This window comes from Dendrobates tinctorius, unplaced genomic scaffold (assembly GCF_039654945.1).
Source record: "Dendrobates tinctorius isolate UK_male_01 unplaced genomic scaffold, ASM3965494v1 ptg000232l, whole genome shotgun sequence".
NCBI classification, from domain to species: domain Eukaryota; kingdom Metazoa; phylum Chordata; class Amphibia; order Anura; family Dendrobatidae; genus Dendrobates; species Dendrobates tinctorius.
The window spans coordinates 12,815,610-12,841,719 of NW_027361899.1; the positions used below are offsets into that span (position 1 = coordinate 12,815,610).

The 26,110-nt window shown below is 50.7% G+C and overlaps 1 protein-coding gene across 6 annotated transcripts in view; it reads left to right on the forward strand.

The window, feature by feature from the left end:
- The window catches only part of BABAM2 (BRISC and BRCA1 A complex member 2), a 142,420-nt gene that overhangs the window by 103,815 nt on the left and 12,495 nt on the right, over positions 1–26,110 (forward strand). For 4 of the 6 annotated variants that reach the window (XM_073556332.1, XM_073556330.1, XM_073556329.1 and 1 more), the window contains 4 exons: positions 3,554–3,653; positions 8,648–8,718; positions 12,139–12,221; positions 24,258–24,411. In XM_073556332.1, the coding sequence (XP_073412433.1) occupies positions 3,554–3,653; positions 8,648–8,718; positions 12,139–12,221; positions 24,258–24,411 (408 nt within the window). Of the gene's footprint in view, positions 1–3,553; positions 3,654–8,103; positions 8,625–8,647; positions 8,719–12,138; positions 12,222–24,257; positions 24,412–26,110 lie in introns of those variants that run through there. The other 2 variants (XM_073556333.1, XM_073556334.1) reach the window with 2 other exon arrangements.

Genomic DNA, 26,110 nt, shown 5'->3' on the forward strand with positions numbered 1-26,110 from the left:
GATTGGCAAAGGAGAAGCCCCCAGCTGTCGGCTGAACGATGGCTGGCAGTTATCTTGAGCGTCCCCCCATGCACAGGAGCGCTCGCTCAGCGGAATGCACCTGTTTCTCTGATCACTTATCTATTGGAAGGAGGGAGGATCGGTAGTCCGAAATCAGACATGCTGGATCTTTACCTCTCTTGACAATCATCTGGTGAGGGCCACATACTTGGCGAGCCCATCAGTATCGACAGATTCACCCTCCGTTAGCCTAATGTGTATGGGGTCTTCCCTGAAGTCCATGCAGTAATCACCCAGACTTGGTATCTGTGAGAAGAGATCGTCAGCAGCGGTTTTTTTTCTGCACAGAGGGAAGATTTTGGCTGCAGAAAAAAAAAACTTGAGTGTGAACCTAGCCCTAGGCTGTAACCTCCATAAACGTCAAGTCCATGCAGATGTGATCACACAGGAGCTCATTCCCGTCCGGTAGGAATGGAGCGGAGTCGCCCTTTAAACCTGTTCTTTCCGTGCGAGCGGTTAGCGCACATTACTAGTAATTACTGGCGCTCCATCGTTCCGACATTTAGAACAGCGACATCTGATTACAGATTTGTTATTTTTTTTTCCCAGCGAGTGCCAAGGCGACACGTTCTCCTGCCAGCGTACTGCGAGCGTCAATAACCAAGGCCCCGAGAACGGGATGGAGGCATTCTCGCTGTGGGCGTATTTTCATGTTCCTGATTAAGTCGATCATCTCCAGTAGTGGGAGAAAAATAGCTGCAGATTACAGAACATACGGTCCCGCGCTGACACACTCCGAGCGGAAAGCGCTGCAGAACGTTTCACCTTAAAGCGACACCAGCAGCGGCTAATTACCGTGTGATAGAGCAGAGCAGGAGGCACAGGACTGAGCGGGGGCGGCGTGACGCTTCATTAAGTCACCTGCACAACAGCCGAGGGCGACTCAAGGACTGACCTTTATTAGCCATTATTGGGCTAAAATGTTTAATAAGCTGGGAAATAACTACCCCCATCATCCCATGTTGTCCGGTGATGGACCTTGTCCTCCCTGGATCCTGCCGAAGGTCTTCAAGGAACTCTGCTGGGATCTAATGATCATAATCATCCCATACCGTGACCTATAATTAGCTGTGAAGGTTATCATTATGTGCGAATAGTTGACGTCAGCACATAGCAGCGTCCTTACCTGTAGAACCTGTGTGGAGGGCGCTCATCACACGCGGCAGGATGCAGAGCGGCACGCTGGTGTCCTCAGAGGACATATCCACTCTTACACACCATTTTACGTCCTATAGCTAAATATATTTCGATATTAAAGCGGCGTGACTAGGTACATACATTACATTTACTGCTAAAATCAGTCCTGCTTAAGATGAGACTGACTGTCTGCTCGCTGAGAGATCACATTACAGCTTCCTGTTAAACACGTAGAGAGGAGAAGAACAGAGTGGGACATGGAGGGAAAGAAACCACCCCGTTTTGCAGCTTGTTTTAGCTGGATTAACAGCTAAACTGCTCAGGATGATGAAATAATGTCATCACTGCTTCTCCTTCCTGCTTGTTTATACCTCTCCATTGCTGGATTCACAGCAACACTGCCAAGTTCTTTTGTACAATTTATTTTATGCCGCAGCACCTATTGTTTTATTTTACACCAGTGCTGACGTCTCAGTAACACTGCTTAGCACTGCTGTATAATGTTTTCTACACTTCCTTGTAAGTGTTTTTTTTTTCTCTTCCCAGTGCTGAACGACAGCTGCACTGCTCAGTACTGCTGTTCAATGACTTTACGTTGCTGCTGAGCTTTAGCAAGTGTTTTATCGCATCTGAGAGCATGATTCACTGCTGTATAAAATGTTTTCTACACTTCTTTGTGAGTATTTTGTCTCATCCCAGTGCTGAAATCACAGCTGCACTGCTCGGTACTGCTCTCACCTGAGGCGAGAACTGGATTCACAGCTACAATGCTTACTACAGCTTTACAATGTTCACTGCAGTGCTGATGTTTTATAGTAATTGTTTTATCTCGCTCCAGTTCTGGATTCACAGCTAGACTGGTCAGTGCCTCTGTAGATAGTTCTTCATGTTGCTTCTGCCTGTAGTAAGTGTTTTATCTTACCCCAATGCTGGTGATGTTGTTTGTAATGTATTCCAATCTTTTGCCCTTCGAGTAAATGTTTTATGTTTTCTATTGTCTGTGTTTTTATAAAGTGTTTAAAGTTTTCAATACAAAAATAAAATAACATTTTCTCACCCTAGTGCTAGATTCACAGCTGCATAGCTCAATTCTGTCATTCAATATCCTCCATGCTGCTGCAGTTTATAGTAAGTGTTTTATCTCTACCCCAAGCTAGATTCACAGCTAGTCTGCTCTGTACTGCAGCATAGTGTCCTCCATGGAGGTCTGTTCATCCTGGGCCACCTGATTCATAATAAGACTGCTTGAACTATAATCGAGACAGACACGGGCAGAGTTTTAGCATCTGAGACATTGTTACGCGTTATTACTGGTGGTGTCACCCGTCATCTGTGTAGGAAACCAAGTGAACCCGGGAATGACTGCACATCTGTATCTTATAAGTGGAGCGGCTGATATCCTATACCAGGGCAGTGCCCTGCACAGAACCTGAGTTCGTCCCCCCATGTAATATCCCCCTCTGCATCCTATCCTGATGATGTGAGATGTAACCTGCAATTTGTCAAGAATCCTGACCTCATCCATATGTCGTTCCACACCCTTCTAAAAAGCATACTTGACGGATGAGTCAGCGCCTGTCCACACCCCACACTATGAACGTATGGGTAAATGCAGATAAGCGGACGCCCGCATTATAATGAGCGCGTAGGAACAGCCTCGCATTGTGCCTTCAAATATTATCCCGGATGGGTTCAGCCCATGGCTTCCACCTGGACTGGTCCTAATAACATAGATCATTGCAGCATATGCAGGTCGTCAAGAGGGCCCCTGATTAATCTCGCTCCAGTTATGGAGTCACAGCCACACTGCTCAGTACTGCTGCCACCCATCTTTTCTGTATTAGAACCATGGGAGGATATGTATATTGTGACAGCATAAGACGCAGAGCAGGTGTAACGTGACATCACCAGGTGCAGATCACGCCGATGAGTCAGCCATGTTTATATACACTGACTAATCCACGCTGAGCCGGCTCTTGCACCACTGACACGGTCTCTTATTCTGTCTAAACACGCCGTGCGCCCTCTCCTCAATACTTAAAGGGACAGAAAACCTGGATTCAGTCTTGGTTATGTGCTGCACGGCTGATGACCTAGTACTGCGCTAACAGCTGGAGGTTTGCTGCAGTGTACCGGTGGCTTACTTGCCTAGATACCGCGGCAGAATTTTTGCTGCTTCTGTGATTGTCGTCAGCTCCGTGCAGACGTCATTCAGGGCCGGTGTCCGCACTGAATGTTTCTGTTCATTTACAGCAAGCAGAGATCTCAAGGAATTAAAATTAAGTACAATAGTAAGTGCGACTGTCGGGACGGTTGTCTCCTGTAATATAACGGGGTCGATGTGTTGTCTCTGCAGCGCTCTCGGGGGATCCTCCGCTCTTCACATCCCAGCGTTCCCAAGCGGCGGGTGCCTGATCGATTACGTGCCTCAGATCTGTCAGTTACTAACCAATAAGGTAAGTTGTGGATGATGAGGACCATTTATGAGTGTAAAAAACACTAGAAAGCATTCACCTGAAATCACCGTCACAAATGGAATCCTGGTTACAGTGATGTGTCAGTTAAGGGGCTGCTTGCTGCAGTGTTGAAAAAAGCCATGTTTTTTCTGCTGCAGATCTAGCAGTGCTTTGAATGCTGAGCTCAGTGTAACCCCACACACACCACCAATTGGTGGCTCTCTGTGTACACTGTGCACTGGCATGGTTATACCGAGGTCATGAGTATGGGAGACTACCTGGCAGCAGGTTTACTAGTCCGCTAGTAATAATCTCCTACTGATAAAACTGATTTTATCAAAACTACAGCAAGCAGCCCAGTAATTGACAAATCACTGGAATCAGGGCCTCTGCCCCTACAATATTATGTTCTCAAATTCAGTGGCAAAAACCTCATGACAGGGTCGAATTAAAGAGGACCTTTCACTAGTTTGAGTCTATTAAACATGCCACATCGTGGAATAGCGGGTGCAGCGTTTTTATTTTTTAATTTCTCCTCTACTTTGCAGAGATATTAACTGTTAAAGTTTAGTTATAATTTATGATAATTCCAAGGATGCTTTACCAGAGGTCTTTCTATGGGGGTGTTTACTTCTTCCCCTGCATGACATAGAGTAATCATAATCAGGCAGCAACATACACAGTGACTGCACCAGCAGAATAGTGAGTGCAGTTCTGGGATATAAAACATTCTGTAGTATACCCCAGAGCTGCACTCACTATTCTGCTGTGCAGTCACTGTGTACATACATTACATTACTGATCCTGAGTTACCTCCTGTATTATACTCCAGAGCTGCACTCACTATTCTGCTGGTGCAGTTACTGTGTGCATACATTACATTACTGATCCTGAGTTACATCCTGTATTATACCCCAGAGCTGCACTCCCTATTCTGCTGGTGCAGTCACTGTGTACATACATTACTGATCCTGAGTTACATCCTGTATTATACTCCAGAGCTGTACTCACTATTCTGGTGCAGTCACTGTGTACATACATTACATTACTGATCCTGAGTTACATCCTGTATTATACTCCAGAGCTGCACTCACTATTCTGCTGGTACAGTCACTGTGTACATACATTACTGATCCTGAGTTACATCCTGTATTACACCCCTGAGCTGCACTCACTATTCTGCTGGTGCAGTTGCTGTGGACATACATTACATTACTGATCCTGAGTTACATCCTGTATTATACTCCAGAGCTGCACTCACAATTCTGCTGGTGCAGTCACTATGTACATACTTTACATTACTGATCCTGAGTTACATCCTGTATTATACTCCAGAGCTGCACTCACTAATCTGCTGGTGCAGTCACTATGTACATACATTACATTACTGCTCCTTAGTTACATCCTGTATTATACTCCAGAGCTGCACTCACAATTCTGCTGGTGCAGTCACTATGTACATACATTACATTACTGATCCTGAGTTACATCCTGTATTATACCCCAGAGCTGCCCTCACTATTCTGCTGGTGCAGTCACTGTGTACATACATTACATTACTGATCCTGAGTTACATCCTGTATTATACTCCAGAGCTGCACTCACTATTCTGCTGGTGCAGTCACTGTGTACATACATTACATTACTGCTCCTGAGTTACATCCTGTATTATACCCCAGAGCTGCGCTCACTATTCTGCTGGTGCAGTCACTGTGTACATACATTACTGATCCTGAGTTACATCCTGTATTATACTCCAGAGCTGCACTCATTATTCTGCTGGTGCAGTCACTGTGTACATACATTACATTACTGATCCTGAGTTACCTCCTGTATTATACTCCAGAGCTGCACTCACTATTCTGCTGGTGCAGTCACTGTGTACATACATTACATTACTGATCCTGAGTTACATCCTGTATTATACTCCAGAGCTGCACTCAATATTCTGCTGGTGCAGTCACTGTGTACATACATTACATTACTGATCCTGAGTTACATCCTGTATTATACTCCAGAGCTGCACTCAATAGTCTGCTGGTGCAGTCACTGTGTACATACATTACATTACTGATCCTGAGTTACATCCTGTATTATACTCCAGAGCTGCACTCACCATTCTGCTGGTGCAGTCACTGTGTACATACATTACATTACTGATCCTGAGTTACATCCTGTATTTTACTCCAGAGCTGCGCTCACTATTCTGCTGGTGCAATCACTGTGTACATACATTACATTACTGATCCTGAGTTATATCCTGTATTATACTCCAGAGCTGCACTCACTATTCTGCTGGTGCAGTCACTGTGTACATACATTACATTACTGATCCTGAGTTACATCCTGTATTATACTCCAGAGCTGCGCTCACTATTCTGCTGGTGCAGTCACTGTGTACATACATTACATTACTGATCCTGAGTTACCTCCTGTATTATACTCCAGAGCTGCACTCACTATTCTGCTGGTGCAGTTACTGTGTGCATACATTACATTACTGATCCTGAGTTACATCCTGTATTATACCCCAGAGCTGCACTCCCTATTCTGCTGGTGCAGTCACTGTGTACATACATTACTGATCCTGAGTTACATCCTGTATTATACTCCAGAGCTGTACTCACTATTCTGGTGCAGTCACTGTGTACATACATTACATTACTGATCCTGAGTTACATCCTGTATTATACTCCAGAGCTGCACTCACTATTCTGCTGGTACAGTCACTGTGTACATACATTACTGATCCTGAGTTACATCCTGTATTACACCCCTGAGCTGCACTCACTATTCTGCTGGTGCAGTTGCTGTGGACATACATTACATTACTGATCCTGAGTTACATCCTGTATTATACTCCAGAGCTGCACTCACAATTCTGCTGGTGCAGTCACTATGTACATACATTACATTACTGATCCTGAGTTACATCCTGTATTATACTCCAGAGCTGCACTCACTAATCTGCTGGTGCAGTCACTATGTACATACATTACATTACTGCTCCTTAGTTACATCCTGTATTATACTCCAGAGCTGCACTCACAATTCTGCTGGTGCAGTCACTATGTACATACATTACATTACTGATCCTGAGTTACATCCTGTATTATACTCCAGAGCTGCACTCACAATTCTGCTGGTGCAGTCACTGTGTACATACATTACATTACTGCTCCTGAGTTACATCCTGTATTATACCCCAGAGCTGCCCTCACTATTCTGCTGGTGCAGTCACTGTGTACATACATTACATTACTGATCCTGAGTTACATCCTGTATTATACTCCAGAGCTGCACTCACTATTCTGCTGGTGCAGTCACTGTGTACATACATTACATTACTGCTCCTGAGTTACATCCTGTATTATACCCCAGAGCTGCGCTCACTATTCTGCTGGTGCAGTCACTGTGTACATACATTACTGATCCTGAGTTACATCCTGTATTATACTCCAGAGCTGCACTCATTATTCTGCTGGTGCAGTCACTGTGTACATACATTACATTACTGATCCTGAGTTACCTCCTGTATTATACTCCAGAGCTGCACTCACTATTCTGCTGGTGCAGTCACTGTGTACATACATTACATTACTGATCCTGAGTTACATCCTGTATTATACTCCAGAGCTGCACTCAATATTCTGCTGGTGCAGTCACTGTGTACATACATTACATTACTGATCCTGAGTTACATCCTGTATTATACTCCAGAGCTGCACTCAATAGTCTGCTGGTGCAGTCACTGTGTACATACATTACATTACTGATCCTGAGTTACATCCTGTATTATACTCCAGAGCTGCACTCACCATTCTGCTGGTGCAGTCACTGTGTACATACATTACATTACTGATCCTGAGTTACCTCCTGTATTATACTCCAGAGCTGCGCTCACTATTCTGCTGGTGCAATCACTGTGTACATACATTACATTACTGATCCTGAGTTATATCCTGTATTATACTCCAGAGCTGCACTCACTATTCTGCTGGTGCAGTCACTGTGTACATACATTACATTACTGATCCTGAGTTACATCCTGTATTATACTCCAGAGCTGCGCTCACTATTCTGCTGGTGCAGTCACTATGTAGATACATTTCTTTTTTTGTACTGATTCTATCACTTTTTCTTCAGCTCCTATGGAAACTATGTCTCTCCATGGTAACAGACGACAAAGAAACCCTGTGTAGTCAGGTCCTCGTGTTCTTTGTGATGTACCCCATTATATGAGCTGTAGGTCGGGAGCTGATGGCAGGAGATGTAACCGCGGGATCTGACCACTCTGGAATGTATTTGTAGTCTGTTACCGTGGAGACACATACATTTGTGGAGTTGAAGATTTGCTTTGTCCCTGCTGCGAGTTGGTTGGGATAATAGTGGAGGGGGCTGGGTTGGCCGTGGCCGGTATCGTTTTCTCAGGGAGCTGTGTCTTCTGCAGGTCAGATCACTGGCAGCGCCGCCGCGCTCCATTTTCCCGCAGATCGCTGGCAGCGCTCCTCAGACCGGCCCCTCCACGGTTCTAATTCATTCTGTAAAGTGTCCGAGCAGCAGAGGAAATCCAGCGCTGCCAGAAATAACACATGACATGGTCTTCCCCGGCGCCTGCCAAGTTCGCAGAGAACGTCTGAAGAAAAATCTGGGTCAGAATGCGGCCGAGGAATGGAAAACCGAACCGTGAAGTCCCTGAGATTTACTGTTCCTTGTGACAATGTCGCAGGTGTTTCCGACCCAGAAAGTTTATATGGCTGGCATCCTCCTCAACAGTGTGCCACCTGCGGGGGGCGCACAGCCAGGGGCCCGTACAATCCGTATATGAAGCTCTGTCATTTTAAGGATGTATTGGACAATTGCTAAAAGAGCAATTCCCCATCCTTTTTGTACACTCTTATGCTGCCACTTCATAGCTTTGTTCTCGTGGCCCAACGACCCCGGACTCCTGATAAGAAGGACCTCTTCATGTGTCTTCTGACCCCCCCTCTTAGGTGCAGTACGTCATCCAGGGATACCACAAAAGACGGGAGTACATCGCTGCTTTTCTCAGCCATTTTGGAACGTGAGTACAGATTCGTCCTTCATTCTCTGTAATGTGTTTTCTCCGGGGCTTGAAGTCCACATTTTATTATAGAAAACCCCTTCATAGCGCTGTTAGTTGAATTTTTATCTGTGTCTCTATCATTTACAAAGAGATACAGGAGAGTAGTACTATCTGTGCTTACACTATTTACATAGAGAGCCAGACAGGCAGTACTATCTGTGCTTACACTATTTGCATAGAGAGCCAGAGGGGCAGTACTATCTGTGCTTACACTATTTACATAGAGAGCCAGACGGACAGTACTATCTGTGCTTACACTATTTACATAGAGAGCCAGACGGACAGTACTATCTGTGCTTACACTATTTACATAGAGAGCCAGACGGACAGTACTATCTGTGCTTACACTATTTACATAGAGAGCCAGAGAGGCAGTACTATCTGTGCTTACACTATTTACATAGAGAGCCAGAGAGGCAGTACTATCTGGGCTTACACTATTTACATAGTACTGCCCCTCTGGCTCTCTATGTAAATAGTGTAAGCCCAGATAGTACTGCCCCTCTGGCTCTCTATCTGTGCTTACACTATTTACATAGAGAGCCAGAGGGGCAGTACTATCTGTGCTTACACTATTTACATAGAGAGCCAGAGGGGCAGTACTATTTGTGCTTACACTATTTACATAGAGAGCCAGAGAGGCAGTACTATCTGTGCTTACACTATTTACATAGAGAGCCAGAGTGGCAGTACTATCTGTGCGTACACTATTTACATAGAGAGCCAGACGGGCAGTACTATCTGTGCTTACACTATTTACATAGAGAGCCAGAGAGGCAGTACTATCTGTGCGTACACTATTTACATAGAGAGCCAGAGGGGCATTACTATCTGTGCTTACACTATTTACATAGTACTGCCCGTCTAGCTCTCTATGTAAATAGTGTAAGCACAGATAGTACTGCCCGTCTAGCTCTCTATCTGTGCTTACACTATTTACATAGAGAGCCAGACGGGCAGTACTATCTGTGCTTACACTATTTACATAGAGAGCCAGAGGGGCAGTACTATCTGTGCTTACACTATTTACATAGTGAGCCAGAGAGGCAGTACTATCTGTGCTTACACTATTTACATAGAGAGCCAGAGAGGCAGTACTATCTGTGCGTACACTATTTACATAGAGAGCCAGAGGGGCAGTACTGTCTGTGCTTACACTATTTACATAGAGAGCCAGACGGGCAGTACTATCTGTGCTTACACTATTTACATAGTACTGCCTCTCTGGCTCTCTATCTGTGCTTACACTATTTACATAGAGAGCCAGAGGGGCAGTACTATCTATCTGTGCTTACACTATTTACATAGAGAGCCAGTGGGGCAGTACTATCTGTGCTTACACTATTTACATAGAGAGCCAGAGAGGCAGTACTATCTGTGCTTACACTATTTACATAGAGAGCCAGAGAGGCAGTACTATTTGTGCGTACACTATTTACATAGAGAGCCAGAGGGGCATTACTATCTGTGCTTACACTATTTACATAGAGAGCTAGACGGGCAGTACTATCTGTGCTTACACTATTTACATAGAGAGCCAGAGGGGCAGTACTATCTGTGCTTACACTATTTACATAGTGAGCCAGAGGTGCAGTACTATCTGTGCTTACACTATTTACATAGAGAGCCAGAGAGGCAGTACTATCTGTGCGTACACTATTTACATAGAGAGCCAGAGGGGCAGTACTGTCTGTGCTTACACTATTTACATAGAGAGCCAGAGAGGCAGTACTATCTGTGCGTACACTATTTACATAGAGAGCCAGAGGGGCAGTACTGTCTGTGCTTACACTATTTACATAGTGAGCCAGACGGGCAGTACTATCTGTGCTTACACTATTTACATAGTGAGCCAGAGGGGCAGTACTATCTGTGCTTACACTATTTATATAGAGAGCCAGAGAGGCAGTACTATCTGTGCTTACACTATTTACATAGAGAGCCAGAGGGGCAGTACTATCTGTGCTTACACTATTTACATAGAGAGCCAGAGGGGCAGTACTATCTGTGCTTACACTATTTACATAGAGAGCCAGAGGGGCAGTACTATCTGTGCTTACACTATTTACATAGAGAGCCAGAGGGGCAGTACTATCTGTGCTTACACTATTTACATAGAGAGCCAGAGGGGCAGTACTATCTGTGCTTACACTATTTACATAGAGAGCCAGAGGGGCAGTACTATCTGTGCTTACACTATTTACATAGAGAGCCAGACAGGCAGTACTATCTGTGCTTACACTATTTACATAGAGAGCCAGAGGGGCAGTACTATCTGTGCTTACACTATTTACATAGAGAGCCAGAGGGGCAGTACTATCTGTGCTTACACTATTTACATAGAGAGCCAGAGGGGCAGTACTATCTGTGCTTACACTATTTACATAGAGAGCCAGAGGGGCAGTACTATCTGGGCTTACACTCTTTAAATAGAGCCAGACGGACAGTACTATCTGTGCTTACACTATTTACATAGAGAGCCAGACAGGCAGTACTATCTGCGCTTACACTATTTACATAGAGAGCCAGAGGGGCAGTACTATCTGTGCTTACACTATTTACATAGAGAGCCAGACAGGCAGTACTATCTGTGCTTACACTATTTACATAGAGAGCCAGACAGGCAGTACTATCTGGGCTTACACTATTTACATAGAGAGCCAGAGGGGCAGTACTATCTGTGCTTACACTATTTACATAGAGAGCCAGACAGGCAGTACTATCTGGGCTTACACTATTTACATAGAGAGCTAGACGGGCAGTACTATCTGTGCTTACACTATTTACATAGAGAGCCAGACGGACAGTACTATCTGTGCTTACACTATTTACATAGAGAGCCAGACAGGCAGTACTATCTGGGCTTACACTATTTACATAGAGAGCTAGACGGGCAGTACTATCTGTGCTTACACTATTTACATAGAGAGCCAGACGGACAGTACTATCTGTGCTTACACTATTTACATAGAGAGCCAGACAGGCAGTACTATCTGGGCTTACACTATTTACATAGAGAGCTAGACGGGCAGTACTATCTGAATATCAGATTTCCCGCATCATGCTGAGGTGTAATAACATGGCAGATTATCTATTACTCGGGGGTCCCGCGGGGCTGTGATGACCCGCTCGCTGCTCAGGGTCTCGGGGGGGATTGTTATAGAGAATGTATAAGCTGCCGGCCATGAAGCCCCTGTGTAATCACTCACAGATGTGATCATGATGGTTTATACAGATCATAGGATCACCGTGAGGAATCCGCGGTATTACATGTGCTGGTGACATGGCGGCACAGACCCCCGTGTGACCACTGAAGGATATTGCCGCTGAGTCCTAATGGGTGTAGTTGTCCTGACTGATTGTTCTCCTCTTTGGCAGGGGGGTGGTGGAGTACGACGCCGAGGGCTTCACAAAGCTCACCCTGTTACTGACATGGAAAGACTTCTGCTTCCTGGTGCACAGTGAGTATAACGCCCGGCCGCACCTGCATCCCTCGCCTCCTGTGACTGCGGGGATCGGAGCAGACCTCCATCCTCTGTCCTCTCACCCTAATGATATCTGTATGTACGTGCGCTCCATGGACTGCACACTGCAAATACCCCCTTACAGGAGGGACCCCACTACCCTGCGGGTGCAGAGAGGAGACGTGCACAGTGCTCCACCCGGAGTGCACCCAGACCCTCGCAGCCACACCAGCGCCCCCCCATATATGCACCGCAGACGTTGGCTGGATGAGCTACATCTTTCCATTCCCACACCCAGGGAGTTGCGGGACACGGCGCTCGTGTTGTGGGGCTTGTGTTTTCATTGTCATGGAGACTCGGATCCTATAATGCCTTGGATTCCAGATGAAGAGGTGAACACGAGGCCGAAGGGCACGCGCACCCACAAATCCGAGGGAAGAGGCAGCTGGATGGAGAGACCGTACTCTCGCCCCTGCGTCCCCCCACACAATCGTACTCTCACTCCTGCGTCCCCCCACAATCGGACTCTCGCTCCTGCGTCCCCCCACAATCGTACTCTCGCACCTGCGTCCCCCCACAATCGGACTCTCGCCCCTGCGTCCCCCACAATCGGACTCTCACCCCTGCCCTCCTTATATCATACTCTCACCACTTGTATCGTACTCTCGCCCCTGCGTCCCCCCACAATCGTACTCTCGCCCCTGCGCTCCCCACACAATCGTACTCTCGCCCCTGCGCTCCCCCCACAATCGTACTCTCGCCCCTGCGTCCCCCCACAGTCGTACTCTCTCCCCTGCGTCCCCCCACAATCGCCCTCTCGCCCCTGCGTCCCCCCACAATCGTCCTCTCGCCCCTGCGTCCCCCCACACAATCGTACTCTCGCCCCTGCGTCCCCCCACAATCGTACTCTCGCCCCTGCGCTCCCCACAATCGTACTCTCGCCCCTGCGTCCCCCCACAAATGTACTCTCGCCCCTGCCCTCCTTATATCATACTGTCGCCACATGTATCGTCCTCTCGCCCCTCATACCGTCCTCTCGCCCCTCATACCGTCCTCTCGCCCCTCATACCATCCTCTCGCCCCTCATACCATCCTCTCGCCCCTCATACCGTCCTCTCGCCCCTCATACCGTCCTCTCGCCCCTCATACCGTCCTCTCGCCCCTCATACCGTCCTCTCGCCCCTCATACCGTCCTCTCTCCCCTACGCTCCTTATATCATACTCTATCACTTATATCGTACTCTCACCCATGCACGCCCCACAATCGAACTCTCGCCCCTACGCTCCTTATGTTGTACTCTCGCCACTTATATCATACTCTCACCCTTGTGCCCCCCCACAATCCTACTCTCGCCCCTGCACCCTTTATTTCTATGCTCTACCTGCGCTCCTTATATCGTCCTCTCGCCCCCGTACCCCCCCACAATTGTACTCTTGTCCCTGTGCCAACTTATATCGTACTCTCGCCCCTGCACCCTTTATTTCTATGCTCTACCTGTGCCCCTTATATTGTACTCTCACCCCTCTGCCCCCCCACAATCCTCCTCTCGCCCCTGCTCCCCTTATTTTTGGGCTCAGCCTTTCTTGCTGCTATTCCCTATCAGACACAATCTTTACATTTTTCTTTCCAGCAGGGTTAACTCTTTGTTGTCCCGAGGTGTCGGCTGTAACTTTCCACAGCAGCAATGCTCAGCTCCTGTCACCAACAGCAGGTCTGCAGAAAGTCTCCAAATCTGCCCAAACTTTTTGTGTTTTAATTTATTTTTTTTTGTTTTCAATTTCTATACCCAGTCCACTGACTGGGATTCCTGAGACCGGTAGTCCGCCTTGTTACTTTTACCTGCAAAACTTCAATAGAATGTCCTCCAGGAAAATGTCACAAAGGTGATAATACCCACAAAGACTGTCACAAAAGAAGGAGCGTCAGCAGGGCGAGCGTCCGCAAAAATGGCTGAATGATCGTTACCGGTAATCGTCCTGTTACTGCAGATACTATACAGTGCAAGATGCTTGTAGAGGATACTGCTCTAGACCAGTAGGGGAGCCTGTACCCTAGACCACCAGGGAAGGCAGTATTTTAGTCAATAAAGTCCCTAGCCCGCCAGGGAAGTCCGGACCCTAGCCCGCCAGGGAAGTCCGGACCCTAGCCCGCCAGGGTAGTCCGGACCCTAGCCCGCCAGGGAAGGCGATATTCTAGTCAATAAAGACCCTGGACAACGAAGGGAGTCTGTACCCTAGACCATCAGGGAAGGTGGTATTCTAGTCAATAAAGACCCTAGACAACCAAGGGAGCCTGTACCCTAGACCTGTAGGGAAGTCAGGAACTTAGGCCATCAGGGAAGTCAATACAATAGACAACCAGGGTGTTAAGGCCCCTAGACACTCAGGGGAGCCAGTACACTAGACCACCAGGGAAGTCAGGATGCTAAATCACCTTAAAGCTGTTAACTTTTTCGCCACTCTGCACAAGACCATGCCACCCAAGACTAATAGAGCAGCTTAGAGAAAACTTTCCACTACTCTAGACCACCAGGGGAGATGTCTTTAAACCTTTTTAACACTGGATCACCCAAGAAGCCAACAATAAAACCTCCTCTACTCTAAACTACTCTGGGATTCCGGCATAAACTCTTAGCACACTAAGCCACCAAGGAAGCCAGACATAAACATCCCACTACCCTAGCCTACCAGGGATGCTGGCATCGACTCTTTACTACTCTACCACCAAGGAAGCCAACAATATACCATCCAATACCCTGGGATACCACCAGGGATGCTGGCATTAACTATTTACCACCTGAAACCACCATGGAAGCTAACAAATAACTCTCCACTGCCCTAGATTACCCAGGAAGCTTCCTAATAAGAAAGACAATAAACTCTCCGCTTCTCTAGACCACCAGGGATGCCTGCATTAACACCATAGCATTGAATTACCCTATCCTAACTAAAATACCTTACACCACCAGGGATGCTGGTTTTAACAAAGAGTCCAAGAATAAAACCTCAACTACCCTAGGCCACCAGGGACAACTCCGTCAAGTTTAGATAATTGAAACTGGCGACTTTCACATCTTCTGTTTTGTAAATTTGATTGCGTTTTGTAGTGTGAAAAGAAAGATGAGCAATCAAGCTTCCGTTTTCTTTAGAAATTTTCCCCCCCAAAAAAGAAAATTTGGAACCCACGAAGTGGAAGGGTTTTGCCGTAGAATTCTCGTCCGGCGCGGATCGTCTCGGTGTTGCGGCAGCTTCTGGTGTGTCGCTCACCTATCCTCTTACTATATGATGTGACAGTTCACATGACGGTTATATAAACACGCTACGCTGCGCCGCCGGCTCCTGATAGCGGGTGAATCACCACTACAGCTGGGCTATTATTAGGCCCGAAGTGTCGTGTGCTGCCATAAAAAGCCGCAGCTCAGATAAAAGCATTGTAATCGCTCCAGAAGCAGCGGCGCTGCGTGAGTAAGCAGCGGCAGGGCATGAGTAAGCAGCGGGGTCTGATGCCACTTTCCCTCCTGTTCAGACATTAGTCATCAGTCATTGTCTATAGACAGCTGTGAGTCAGCGAGGTGATGAAACAAGTCCGGCCCTGCACTGTGGTACCCCCCCAGCTAGCTCCAGAATTGGAGGAAACGGCGCCACACCTCTCCACAGGTCGCGTACGGTATTGCAGCCTTTCCTCTTTAACTTTAATAGAGCTGACCTGCAATACCAGACACAGCCTGTGGACAGAGGGGGTGCTGTTTCTGTAACATAAATTCAGTCTTTATCTTCCTTTTTTCCAACAGTTCGCGCTGCCACCCAGAGCAGTCTGAACAAGGGTCAGGAAACCAACCCTCCCGCAGTCTTAAGGAATGCTGGGGGTTGTAGTTTATGAACAGCTGGATAGAAGGGAACATGCTATGTGCTGACTCTGAACCAGCTGAATAATTTCAGCTCTGAAGCTCCAGAACAGCGAGTCCAGCTCTGGAGTATAGAAGTGGATTCACACACAGCAGATTTCTACAAGCCGCAGTCACATTTACCCTAACACTGGCTCAGCAGCTCCAGCATTATCTGCTGGGACTACAGGTCTCTTCATTGGTGATGGCTGCTGCTCTTTTGTTTCCCGCCATGCTTTACCCTGCAGTTCCTTTTCCTCCAATCATATGAATGTGTTATGTGGTTATTCTGTGCCACCTCCTCGGTTCCTGCCCTATATTAGTCTAATGCTTTTTACACTGATACGGTTTCCCGAGGATTTCCATAGAGGAAATGCGACTGAAGTCTGGTTGAAGTCGAATGCCCTCATTCTTTACACTGCAGCTCTGCTCCTTTAGAGGAGTTTCTGTAATCGGCGACTCCAGCTCAGCTGCGCTGTCTGAGGTTCTGGTTGAAGCTGAATGCCCTCATTCTTTACACTGCAGCTCTGCTCCTTTAGAGGAGTTGCTGTAATCGGCGACTCCAGCTCTGCTGCGCTGTCTGAGGTTCTGGTTGAGGCTGAATGCCCTCATTCTTTACACTGCAGCTCTGCTCCTTTAGAGGAGTTTCTGTAATTGGCGACTCCAGCTCTGCTGCGCTGTCTGAGGTTCTGGTTGAGGCTGAATGCCCTCATTCTTTACACTGCAGCTCTGCTCCTTTAGAGGAGTTGCTGTAATCGGCGACTCCAGCTCAGCTGCGCTGTCTGAGGTTCTGGTTGAAGCTGAATGCCCTCATTCTTTACACTGCAGCTCTGATCCTTTAGAGGAGTTTCCGTAATCAGTGACTCCAGCTCGGCTGCAGTGTCCGCTGGTGGCAGAGGTGGTCAGAGAGGCAGCGTATGTGTTGTCGGAGGCTCCGATGTTCTGTCCATCAGCCGTGTGCGCTGCAGATGTGGCGCTCACATGCAGTTACAGGAAACGCTCCGGTTCCCAGCAGTGGCCGCCGCACATTTCTACTGATGAGATGATTTCCTGAGTCCTGGAATCGTCCCTTATAATCCAGCCGTCAGTCCTACTGCCAGGAGGGGCCGTCACCCAGCTCGCCCATAGCACTGCAGGAACAGGCCGAGCTGGGTGATCACCCCCGGGGCGGCCATATTGGTTTCTCATCTGATACGTGACAGCCGTGCTCTCCGGCCCCCCGTGCCTGGCGGAGCCCTGCTCCCAGGGGGCAGTCGGATTAGGCTTCTCCCGTGTTTTGTGGTTTCCTTATCTGTTTTGCCCGGTTACTATTTGCACTGGTTTTCTTCTAAATAAAAAGCGGCCCGAGACTCTGCCAAGAATTGTAAAGGTTCAGATAAAGGAGCGAGTGCCACCCAGGGTGGCCCGAGGGCATCCAGATCGGGGACATCATCCCCTGTGGACGGATCCATTACACCACAGACCCCATTAACTATAATCAGCATCTGGCGGGTCCCATCATGGTGGCCGACATTTAACTGCATTTATTACGAAACCTTAGATGGCTCCGCTAGGGGTCACCAGCGAGACGTTCCAAGGCCGGGCACCGATAGCCGGGGGAATCCAGACTGGACCAGTAGAAGTCATAGCAGCCACTTATTCCCCCCAATGGTCACAGCATTCACTTCTTCTCCCCAATAGTCACAGCTGCATCTTATTCCCCCCCCCCCCCATGGTAACAGCAGTTTCCCTCTCTCCAGGAGTCACAGGACCCTTCATCAATCTTCCCCCATTATTCACAGCAAGTCCCCTGTCATAACCTCCCCAGTAGTATCAGCAGATTCCCCATCATGCTCTTTGCAGTCGTCACACAAACTACCATCCCCAACTACTCGAACAAGGTCCCTCTGCAACCTCCCTAAGAGTCACAGCAGTCCCTCTCCCCACCCTCCTCCAAGTGGTCACACCTCCCCAATATTCACAATAGCCTCTTCCCTCCTCTTAGCCCTCACCACCCCTTCCCCCAATATTCTCAGCAAGGTTCCCCATTATAACCTCCTCAGTGGTCACTGCAGCCCCCCACCCGTAGTAGTCATAGTAATGTACCCTGTCATAATCTCCCCAGTAGTCACAGAAGTGTGTACTGCTGTAATAACCTCCCCAGTAGTCACAGTAGTGTCCTGTCATACCCTCCCCAGTAGTCACCGCAGTGTCCCCTGTCATCTCCTCCCCAGTAGTCACCGCAGTGTCCCCTGTCATAATCTCCCCAGTAGTCATAGAAGTGTGTACTGCTGTAATAACCTCCCCAGTAGTCACAGTAGTGTCCTGTCTTACCCTCCCCAGTAGTCACAGCAGTGTCCCGTCATCTCCTCCCCAGTAGTCACAGCAGTGTCCCCTGTCATCTCCTTCCCAGTAGTCGCAGCAGTGTCCCGTCATACCCTCCCCAGTAGTCACAGCAGTGTCCCGTCATCCCTTCCCCAGTAATCACAGCAGTGTCCCCTGACATACCCTCCCAGTAGTCGTAGCCGTGACCCCTGTCATCCCCTCCCCAGTAGTCGTAGCAGTGACCCCTGTCATCCCCTCCCCAGTAGTCACAGCAGTGTCCCGTCATTTCCTCCCCAGTAATCACAGCAGTGTCCCCTGTCATCTCCTCCTCAGTATTCGCAGCAGTGACTCCTGTCCTCCCTTCCCCAGTAGTCACAGCAGTGTCCCCTGTTATACCCTCCCCAGTAGTCACAGCAGTGTCCCCTGTCAACCCCTCCCCAGTAGTCGCAGCAGTGTCCCCTGTCATCCCTTCCCCAGTAGTCGCAGCAGTGTCCCCTGTCATCCCTTCCCCATTAGTCACAGCAGTGTCCCCTGTCATCCCCTCACCAGTAGTCGCAGCAGTGTCCCGTCATCCCCTCCCCAGTAATCACAGCAGTGTCCCCTGACATACCCTCCTAGTAGTCGTAGCAGTGTCCCCTGTCATCCCTTCCCCAGTAGTCGCAGCAGTGTCCCCTGTCATCCCCTCCCCAGGAGTCGCAGCAGTGTCCCCTGTCATCCCTTCCCCATTAGTCACAGCAGTGTCCCCTGTCATCCCCTCCCCAGTAGTCACAGCAGTGTCCCGTCATCCCCTCCCCAGTAGTCACAGCAGTGTCCCGTCATCCCCTCCCCAGTAGTCGCAGCAGTGTCCCCTGTCATCCCCTCCCCAGTAGTCACAGCAGTGTCCCGTCATCCCCTCCCCAGTAGTCACAGCAGTGTCCCGTCATCCCTTCCCCAGTAGTCGCAGCAGTGTCCCCTGTCATCCCTTCCCCAGTAGTCACAGCAGTGACGCCTGTTATATCCTCCCCAGCACTGCTTTCACTGGAAGCCTTCAGTACTGGTTGGTTCACGGTCCGGCACCCATCTTGCTCTGCTCTCACCCCTCACCTGCCCCCTGTATCCGCCCCGTGTCTCCCATGCCCCCCTGTGGTCAGACGTGGTTGGCTCCGGTCTGATCCTTGTTCTCTGTAGAAGAATAAAGCAGATTACACTGCAGCAGGAATGACTCGCCCTGTGTCGCCCCCCAGCGTCTCCCTCCCCTGTCCTGTCCTCTGGTAACCCCGACATGGTGCACAGTGAGACGGCACGCTAGCACGCAGCCTTCCCCGCAGTGACCTGGAAACACCCCGGCCGCCGCTCATTGCCGGCTCTTCTGTACTTGTAAACAGCTCGGTATAGAATGTGCTGCCTGGCATGTGTGCCGCCACTCGCCCGCGGGTGATTCAGGGTGACTTCCTGCCTGAATTCCAGGCATGGCTGATAGTAAGTGCTGCTCTGCGTCCTGCCCCCGCAGATGACTGCCTGCAGGGGTCCTGCCGGCTCCCAGTCTGCAGCAAAATCCGCACAGAAAATCTGCAGCAAGTCCTCAGTGAAGGGGATTCTCTCTGCCACCTATGGCCGGGGACGAGCCGCCAGGTTTCCCCGGACTAAACGACATGCGCCAATTTCTCAGACACAATCGGGGAAATTGTGGCGTCCTGAGCCCAAATAGGAAGAAACCCCGGCCACAAGGGGGCAATTCCTGTAGTTTTGTGGTGGAGCCCGAACGCCCCTAAGTTACCAGCACCGCTTTAGGTCACCCCTCTTATCCCTCCAAATGATGAGGATGATGGTCCTACTCCATCCACATCGAGCTGTACCCTCATGTCAACGGCACAAAGCCGCGTGGCCTCCAGGGCAGCGTGAAATGCGCATGCTCCAACCTGTGGGCGTATGCTGAGGGGGTGCTGTCACTGACGGGGGGTGAGGGGGTGCTGTCACTGACGGGGGGTGAGGGGGTGCTGTCACTGACGGGGGGGTGAGGGGGTGCTGTCACTGACGGGGGGGTGAGGGGGTGCTGTCACTGACGGGGGGTGAGGGGGTGCTGTCACTGACCGGGGGTGAGGGGGTGCTGTCACTGACGGGAGGTGAGGGGGTGCTGTCACTGACGGGAGGTGAGGGGGTGCTGTCACTGACGGGAGGTGAGGGGGTGCTGTCACTGACGGGGGGTGCGGGGTCACAGTGTTATACAGTATGTCAGTGCTGTAGGCATCGAGGGCGGCTCGCCCATCGGACCTATCGGCGATCATGTAGGCAATCTGCAGCATCTGAATTTATCTCTCGAGACGGGTAAATGGTTATTTCTCTGCCGAGTTGAAGAAAAGTATTTGTCCCCCTGTTTAATTCATTAACAAAAAATCCAAACTAAACTAAGAAAACAGATTTTTATAACAGTTTATTGAAGGAAAGAAGTCATCCAACACCAACCAACCGTGTGAGATAAGTTACTGCAGCCGCATCCCCCTCCACTGTCACAGGCAGAGAGACTGCAGCCGCATTCTTTCCACTGTCTCAGGCAGAGAGAGACTGCAGCCGCATCCCCCTTCACTGTCACAGGCAGAGCGAGACTGCAGCCGCATCCCCTCCACTGTCTCAGGTAGAGAGAGACTGCAGCCGCATCCCCCTCCACTGTCACAGGCAGAGCGAGACTGCAGCCGCATCCCCCTCCACTGTCACAGGCAGAGCGAGACTGCAGCCGCATCCCCCTCCACTGTCACAGGCAGAGCGAGACTGCAGCCGCATCCCCCTCCACTGTCACAGGCAGAGAGACTGCAGCCGCATGCCCCTCCACTGTCACAGGCAGAGAGAGACTGCAGCCGCATCCCCTCCACTGTCTCAGGCAGAGAGAGACTGCAGCCGCATCCCCTCCACTGTCACAGGCAGAGAGACTGCAGCCGCATCCCCCCCCACTGTCTCAGGCAGAGAGAGACTGCAGCCGCATCCCCCTCCACTGTCACAGGCAGAGAGAGACTGCAGCCGCATCCCCTCCACTGTCACAGGCAGAGAGACTGCAGCCGCATCCCCTCCACTGTCACAGGCAGAGAGACTGCAGCCGCATCCCCCTCCACTGTCAAAGGCAGAGAGAGACTGCAGCCACATCCCCCTCCACTGTCACAGGCAGAGCGAGACTGCAGCCGCATCCCCCTCCACTGTCACAGGCAGAGCGAGACTGCAGCCGCATCCCCCTCCACTGTCACAGGCAGAGCGAGACTGCAGCCGCATCCCCCTCCACTGTCACAGGCAGAGAGACTGCAGCCGCATGCCCCTCCACTGTCACAGGCAGAGAGAGACTGCAGCCGCATCCCCTCCACTGTATCAGGCAGAGAGAGACTGCAGCCGCATCCCCTCCACTGTCACAGGCAGAGAGACTGCAGCCGCATCCCCCCCCACTGTCTCAGGCAGAGAGAGACTGCAGCCGCATCCCCCTCCACTGTCACAGGCAGAGAGAGACTGCAGCCGCATCCCCTCCACTGTCACAGGCAGAGAGACTGCAGCCGCATCCCCTCCACTGTCACAGGCAGAGAGACTGCAGCCGCATCCCCCTCCACTGTCAAAGGCAGAGAGAGACTGCAGCCACATCCCCCTCCACTGTCACAGGCAGAGAGAGACTGCAGCCGCATCCCCCTCCACTGTCACAGGCAGAGAGTGACTGCAGCCGCATCCCCCTCCACTGTCACAGGCAGAGAGTGACTGCAGCCGCATCCCCCTCCACTGTCACAGGCAGAGAGAGACTGCAGCCGCATCCCCCTCCACTGTCACAGGCAGAGAGAGACTGCAGCCGCATCCCCCTCCACTGTCACAGGCAGAGAGAGACTGCAGCCGCATCCCCCTCCACTGTCTCAGGTAGAGAGAGACTGCAGCCGCATCCCCCTCCACTGTCACAGGCAGAGCGAGACTGCAGCCGCATCCCCCTCCACTGTCACAGGCAGAGAGACTGCAGCCGCATCCCCTCCACTGTCAAAGGCAGAGAGAGACTGCAGCCGCATCCCCCCCACTGTCTCAGGCAGAGAGAGACTGCAGCCGCATCCCCCTCCACTGTCACAGGCAGAGAGAGACTGCAGCCGCATCCCCCTCCACTGTCACAGGCAGAGAGAGACTGCAGCCGCATCCCCCTCCACTGTCACAGGCAGAGAGAGACTGCAGCCGCATCCCCCTCCACTGTCACAGGCAGAGAGAGACTGCAGCCGCATCCTCTCCACTGTCACAGGCAGAGAGAGACTGCAGCCGCATCCCCCTCCACTGTCACAGGCAGAGAGAGACTGCAGCCGCATCCCCCTCCACTGTCACAGGCAGAGAGAGACTGCAGCCGCATCCCCCTCCACTGTCACAGGCAAAGGGAGACTGCAGCCGCATCCCCCTCCACTGTCACAGGCAGAGAGACTGCAGCCGCATCCCCCTCCACTGTCACAGGCAGAGAGACTGCAGCCGCATCCCCTCCACTGTCACAGGCAGAGAGACTGCAGCCGCATCCTCTCCACTGTCACAGGCAGAGACTGCAGCTGCATCCCCCTCCTCCCTCTTTTCTCTGTGTTCATTTACTGTGTCCTTCTGATGATGACCGGTTCACTTTAATGCCTGGATGTCTCTGATGTTGGAGATCTGGACTCTGGAGGAGCTTGTAATTCAGCCATATTGGAGACATTTGAGGTAGGGGGTTAATAAACGTTCTCTCCGTCGCCCTGGAGCGTTAGTTTAATTCTCTCTCTGCCATTCAGGGCTGAATTCAGGCATAAGTATAGGAGGATGGTGATTCGTGGTGGATGGGTGGGACCCCCGCGATCGCTGCTCTGTTCTGCAGCCACGGGACCATGGCTCAGTGAGTATAATTGGTGCAGCGGTTAAAAGTGCAGTGATTGACGTGTGTGACACTGATGGAAATAGCCGGGGACAGAGCTCCGTCGTCTTCACCAGCGTTGTAGACATGTTTCACCCCCGCTCTATCCAATCTCCTCCTGGCCATAGTTGCGGCTCAGAGAAAACGTGACCGCTGCAGCCAATCCATGCCCGCTGACTGACTGCAGCAGTCACTTGACATCCCCTGCTGGAAGAGGAATTGAGGCGGCCATTGTCAGCAGGGCCGCAGCCGGCCTCCGGGGCGTTATGCAGGAGCATCGCGGTGTCATCTCGTCCCTGGTATATGAGACGTTCTGTTCAGGAGATGGCGGTAATTATCAGTCATTAATTAGCCGCACGGTTTTCAGGCAGTAGAAAAGCGTCCGTGAAGGTCGGGAGGAGGACGCCGCTTCCGTGCCGCCGAGGGTCGCCTTCTACGCTCCGATAACTGCGGGGGACGCAGGTAACAACATGATGGAAAAGTGGGATTGCTGGAATATTTAATCTTCTCCAGTCACATCCAAAGCTGATCAGAGTCCTGGTGGCGCTCAGGGTGCCGGACTTCAGCGCCGTGTCTGTAGGAGCAGCACCTGTATGGTTTTTTTTTAGCTAATCTTTTAGGATTGCGTCTGTCCGGCTCATGTTACTGCGTTACAGGGGGTAATTTCTCATGCAGCTTTGGGTGTGATTGGAGCATCGGACGGGTGTGGAATGACTGGATGCAGAGTGTCGGGTTTGTGTTTGGTCGTAGTTCTGTGTCTGGACCCTGGAAGCTGCAGCTCTCTCCCCCATCTCCCAGCACCATCTGAATTAGCCGCTCGCACTCAGGGAGGCGCCTGTGAGATCTAAAGGGACGGTTGTGACCTTGTCCAGCAGGGGGCAGAGTTCCTGCTCCTCTATCCACAGCAATGTGTGCAGTAAGGGCCGACTCTGGTTTCTCTTGCTTTTCGCCATTGCTGGAGATGCGTCCTCACATCTTCCGTCTGTGTCGTTGCAGTTGACCTTCCTCTGTACTTCCCCCGGGATCAGCCCATGCTGACGTTCCAGTCCGTCTACCACTTCACCAACAGCGGGCAGCTCTATTCCCAGGCCCAGAAGAACTATCCGTACAGCCCTCGCTGGGATGGCAACGAGATGGCAAAGAGAGCAAAGTAAGATGCCGATATATACCGCCCCTTTAATGGTTATGTGCTTTAAAGGGGTTGTCCAGGAGTGCGACCATTAGGAAAGGTCCTCACTCTCCAATCCGCTCGAAGCGCTGTGTAGTGGCCGTTCTTGGTACTGCAGCTCGGCTCCCATTAAAGTGAAGGGTGGCTGAGCTGGAGTGCGTCCCTCCGGCAGCCGCGGGATCTACCAGGTGTCGGACCCCCATAATCTGATATTGGTGACCTAAACTAAGGAATCTCTCAGTTCTAGACAATCCCTTTAATTCTTGGTAAGAATATCGTCCTCTTCTGTCATATTGTTAAAAATTCTGCTCATTTGTCCCCTCTATGGGAGGCGGGATGTCTCCTCTTGACCCTTAGACCTGTCGATAATGTGTAAAATCGTAGCATGTTCACCCGTGGGAACACAAACTAGGTGCGGCTTCAGCGCAGACACAGCTCTGCTCACCCGCCGGTCAGCGGCTTTGTGGTTGTGAAGCATTGCCCCAGCCGGGACCCTTATCGATCAGTGGTCTGTAGCAGTGAGTGTTCAGATTCCCTACAGCGCCCCCCGCAGGGGAGATGAAGCATTGCACTGTGCTCACACACACCAGTCGCTCTCCTGAGCGGAGGACTTCTGTAGATGTGAGCGCCCCTCTAAGGCCGACACACAGCCCTCGTCTCCCCAGGCGGAGATGGCATTCAGAGTCTCTGGATGGCAGTCACTATGTAATAAGCCATGGCTGTCACCCAGCTTTTCCAGGATGGGATGTTCCTTGGGGTCCCTGCCCAGAGATAGGTGATCGTATCCCGACGGGGGCTGCTGACACACCACAGGGACATTCCTGCAGCTGAGCCCTGAGCTCCACCTTCTCCCCAGGGACCGATTTTGCCCATTTTTAAGGTTTTTTTTAACATACGAAGTGTAATTGCTCTTTGTAGTGACGGAGCCGCCGCCCGTGCGAGGGAGCATCTGTGTGTAATTTCACGTACCCGGACCCTCTGCCAGCAATCTGCATGCACAGTGCCCGGGTCTACGGGCAACAGCGCGAGGGTTAATGAGGGCAGACGGCCCCCGACATCACACGGCGCTAATCCGGAGCGTGCCCACCACCGCCATGGAAGTGCCCACTGCAGAGCGCCGGTGGGGGGCTGCTGCGGCCTGACCTTACCCCTCAGTGCGGGTTTACCCTGCCCGGCATTGCGGGGTTAATGCCACAGTCCGGGGGGCCCTCGCGGGAGCTTCTTCCCCTGCAGATGTGAAGCTGTACGAGTCCCCTACAAGTGGCGTCTCGTGCCTGCGAAGCGTGTAATTACGCCGCGCTCTGACAGCGCTGTTCTAGAAGCCGCGCTCACTTCCATAAAGCACCGGGAGGAGCCGAGGATTAGGCCTTAATTATGTCGCCTCCATTGTGCCACTGATAGCCTTCACCCCTAATCCTGCACTTTACATGACAGTAATACGGGCTGTGCGCCGCCCCCGCGCCTCCACAACAAAGCCGCCAACATTCCCTTACATTCCATTTTTGCATTTTATTTTTTTTATTTATTTCTTTGCAGTTGTGATTTTTGCTGTTCAAAAACTTTGCAGTCCGGTCACAGGCGAATCGTTAGCGGAATCGTCAGTCCCTCTGCTAGCTGAGCGTCTGTAGGAGCCGGCGCTGCAGGCACGGCTGCCCCGACCCAAATCTGCGCTGCCGGCTGC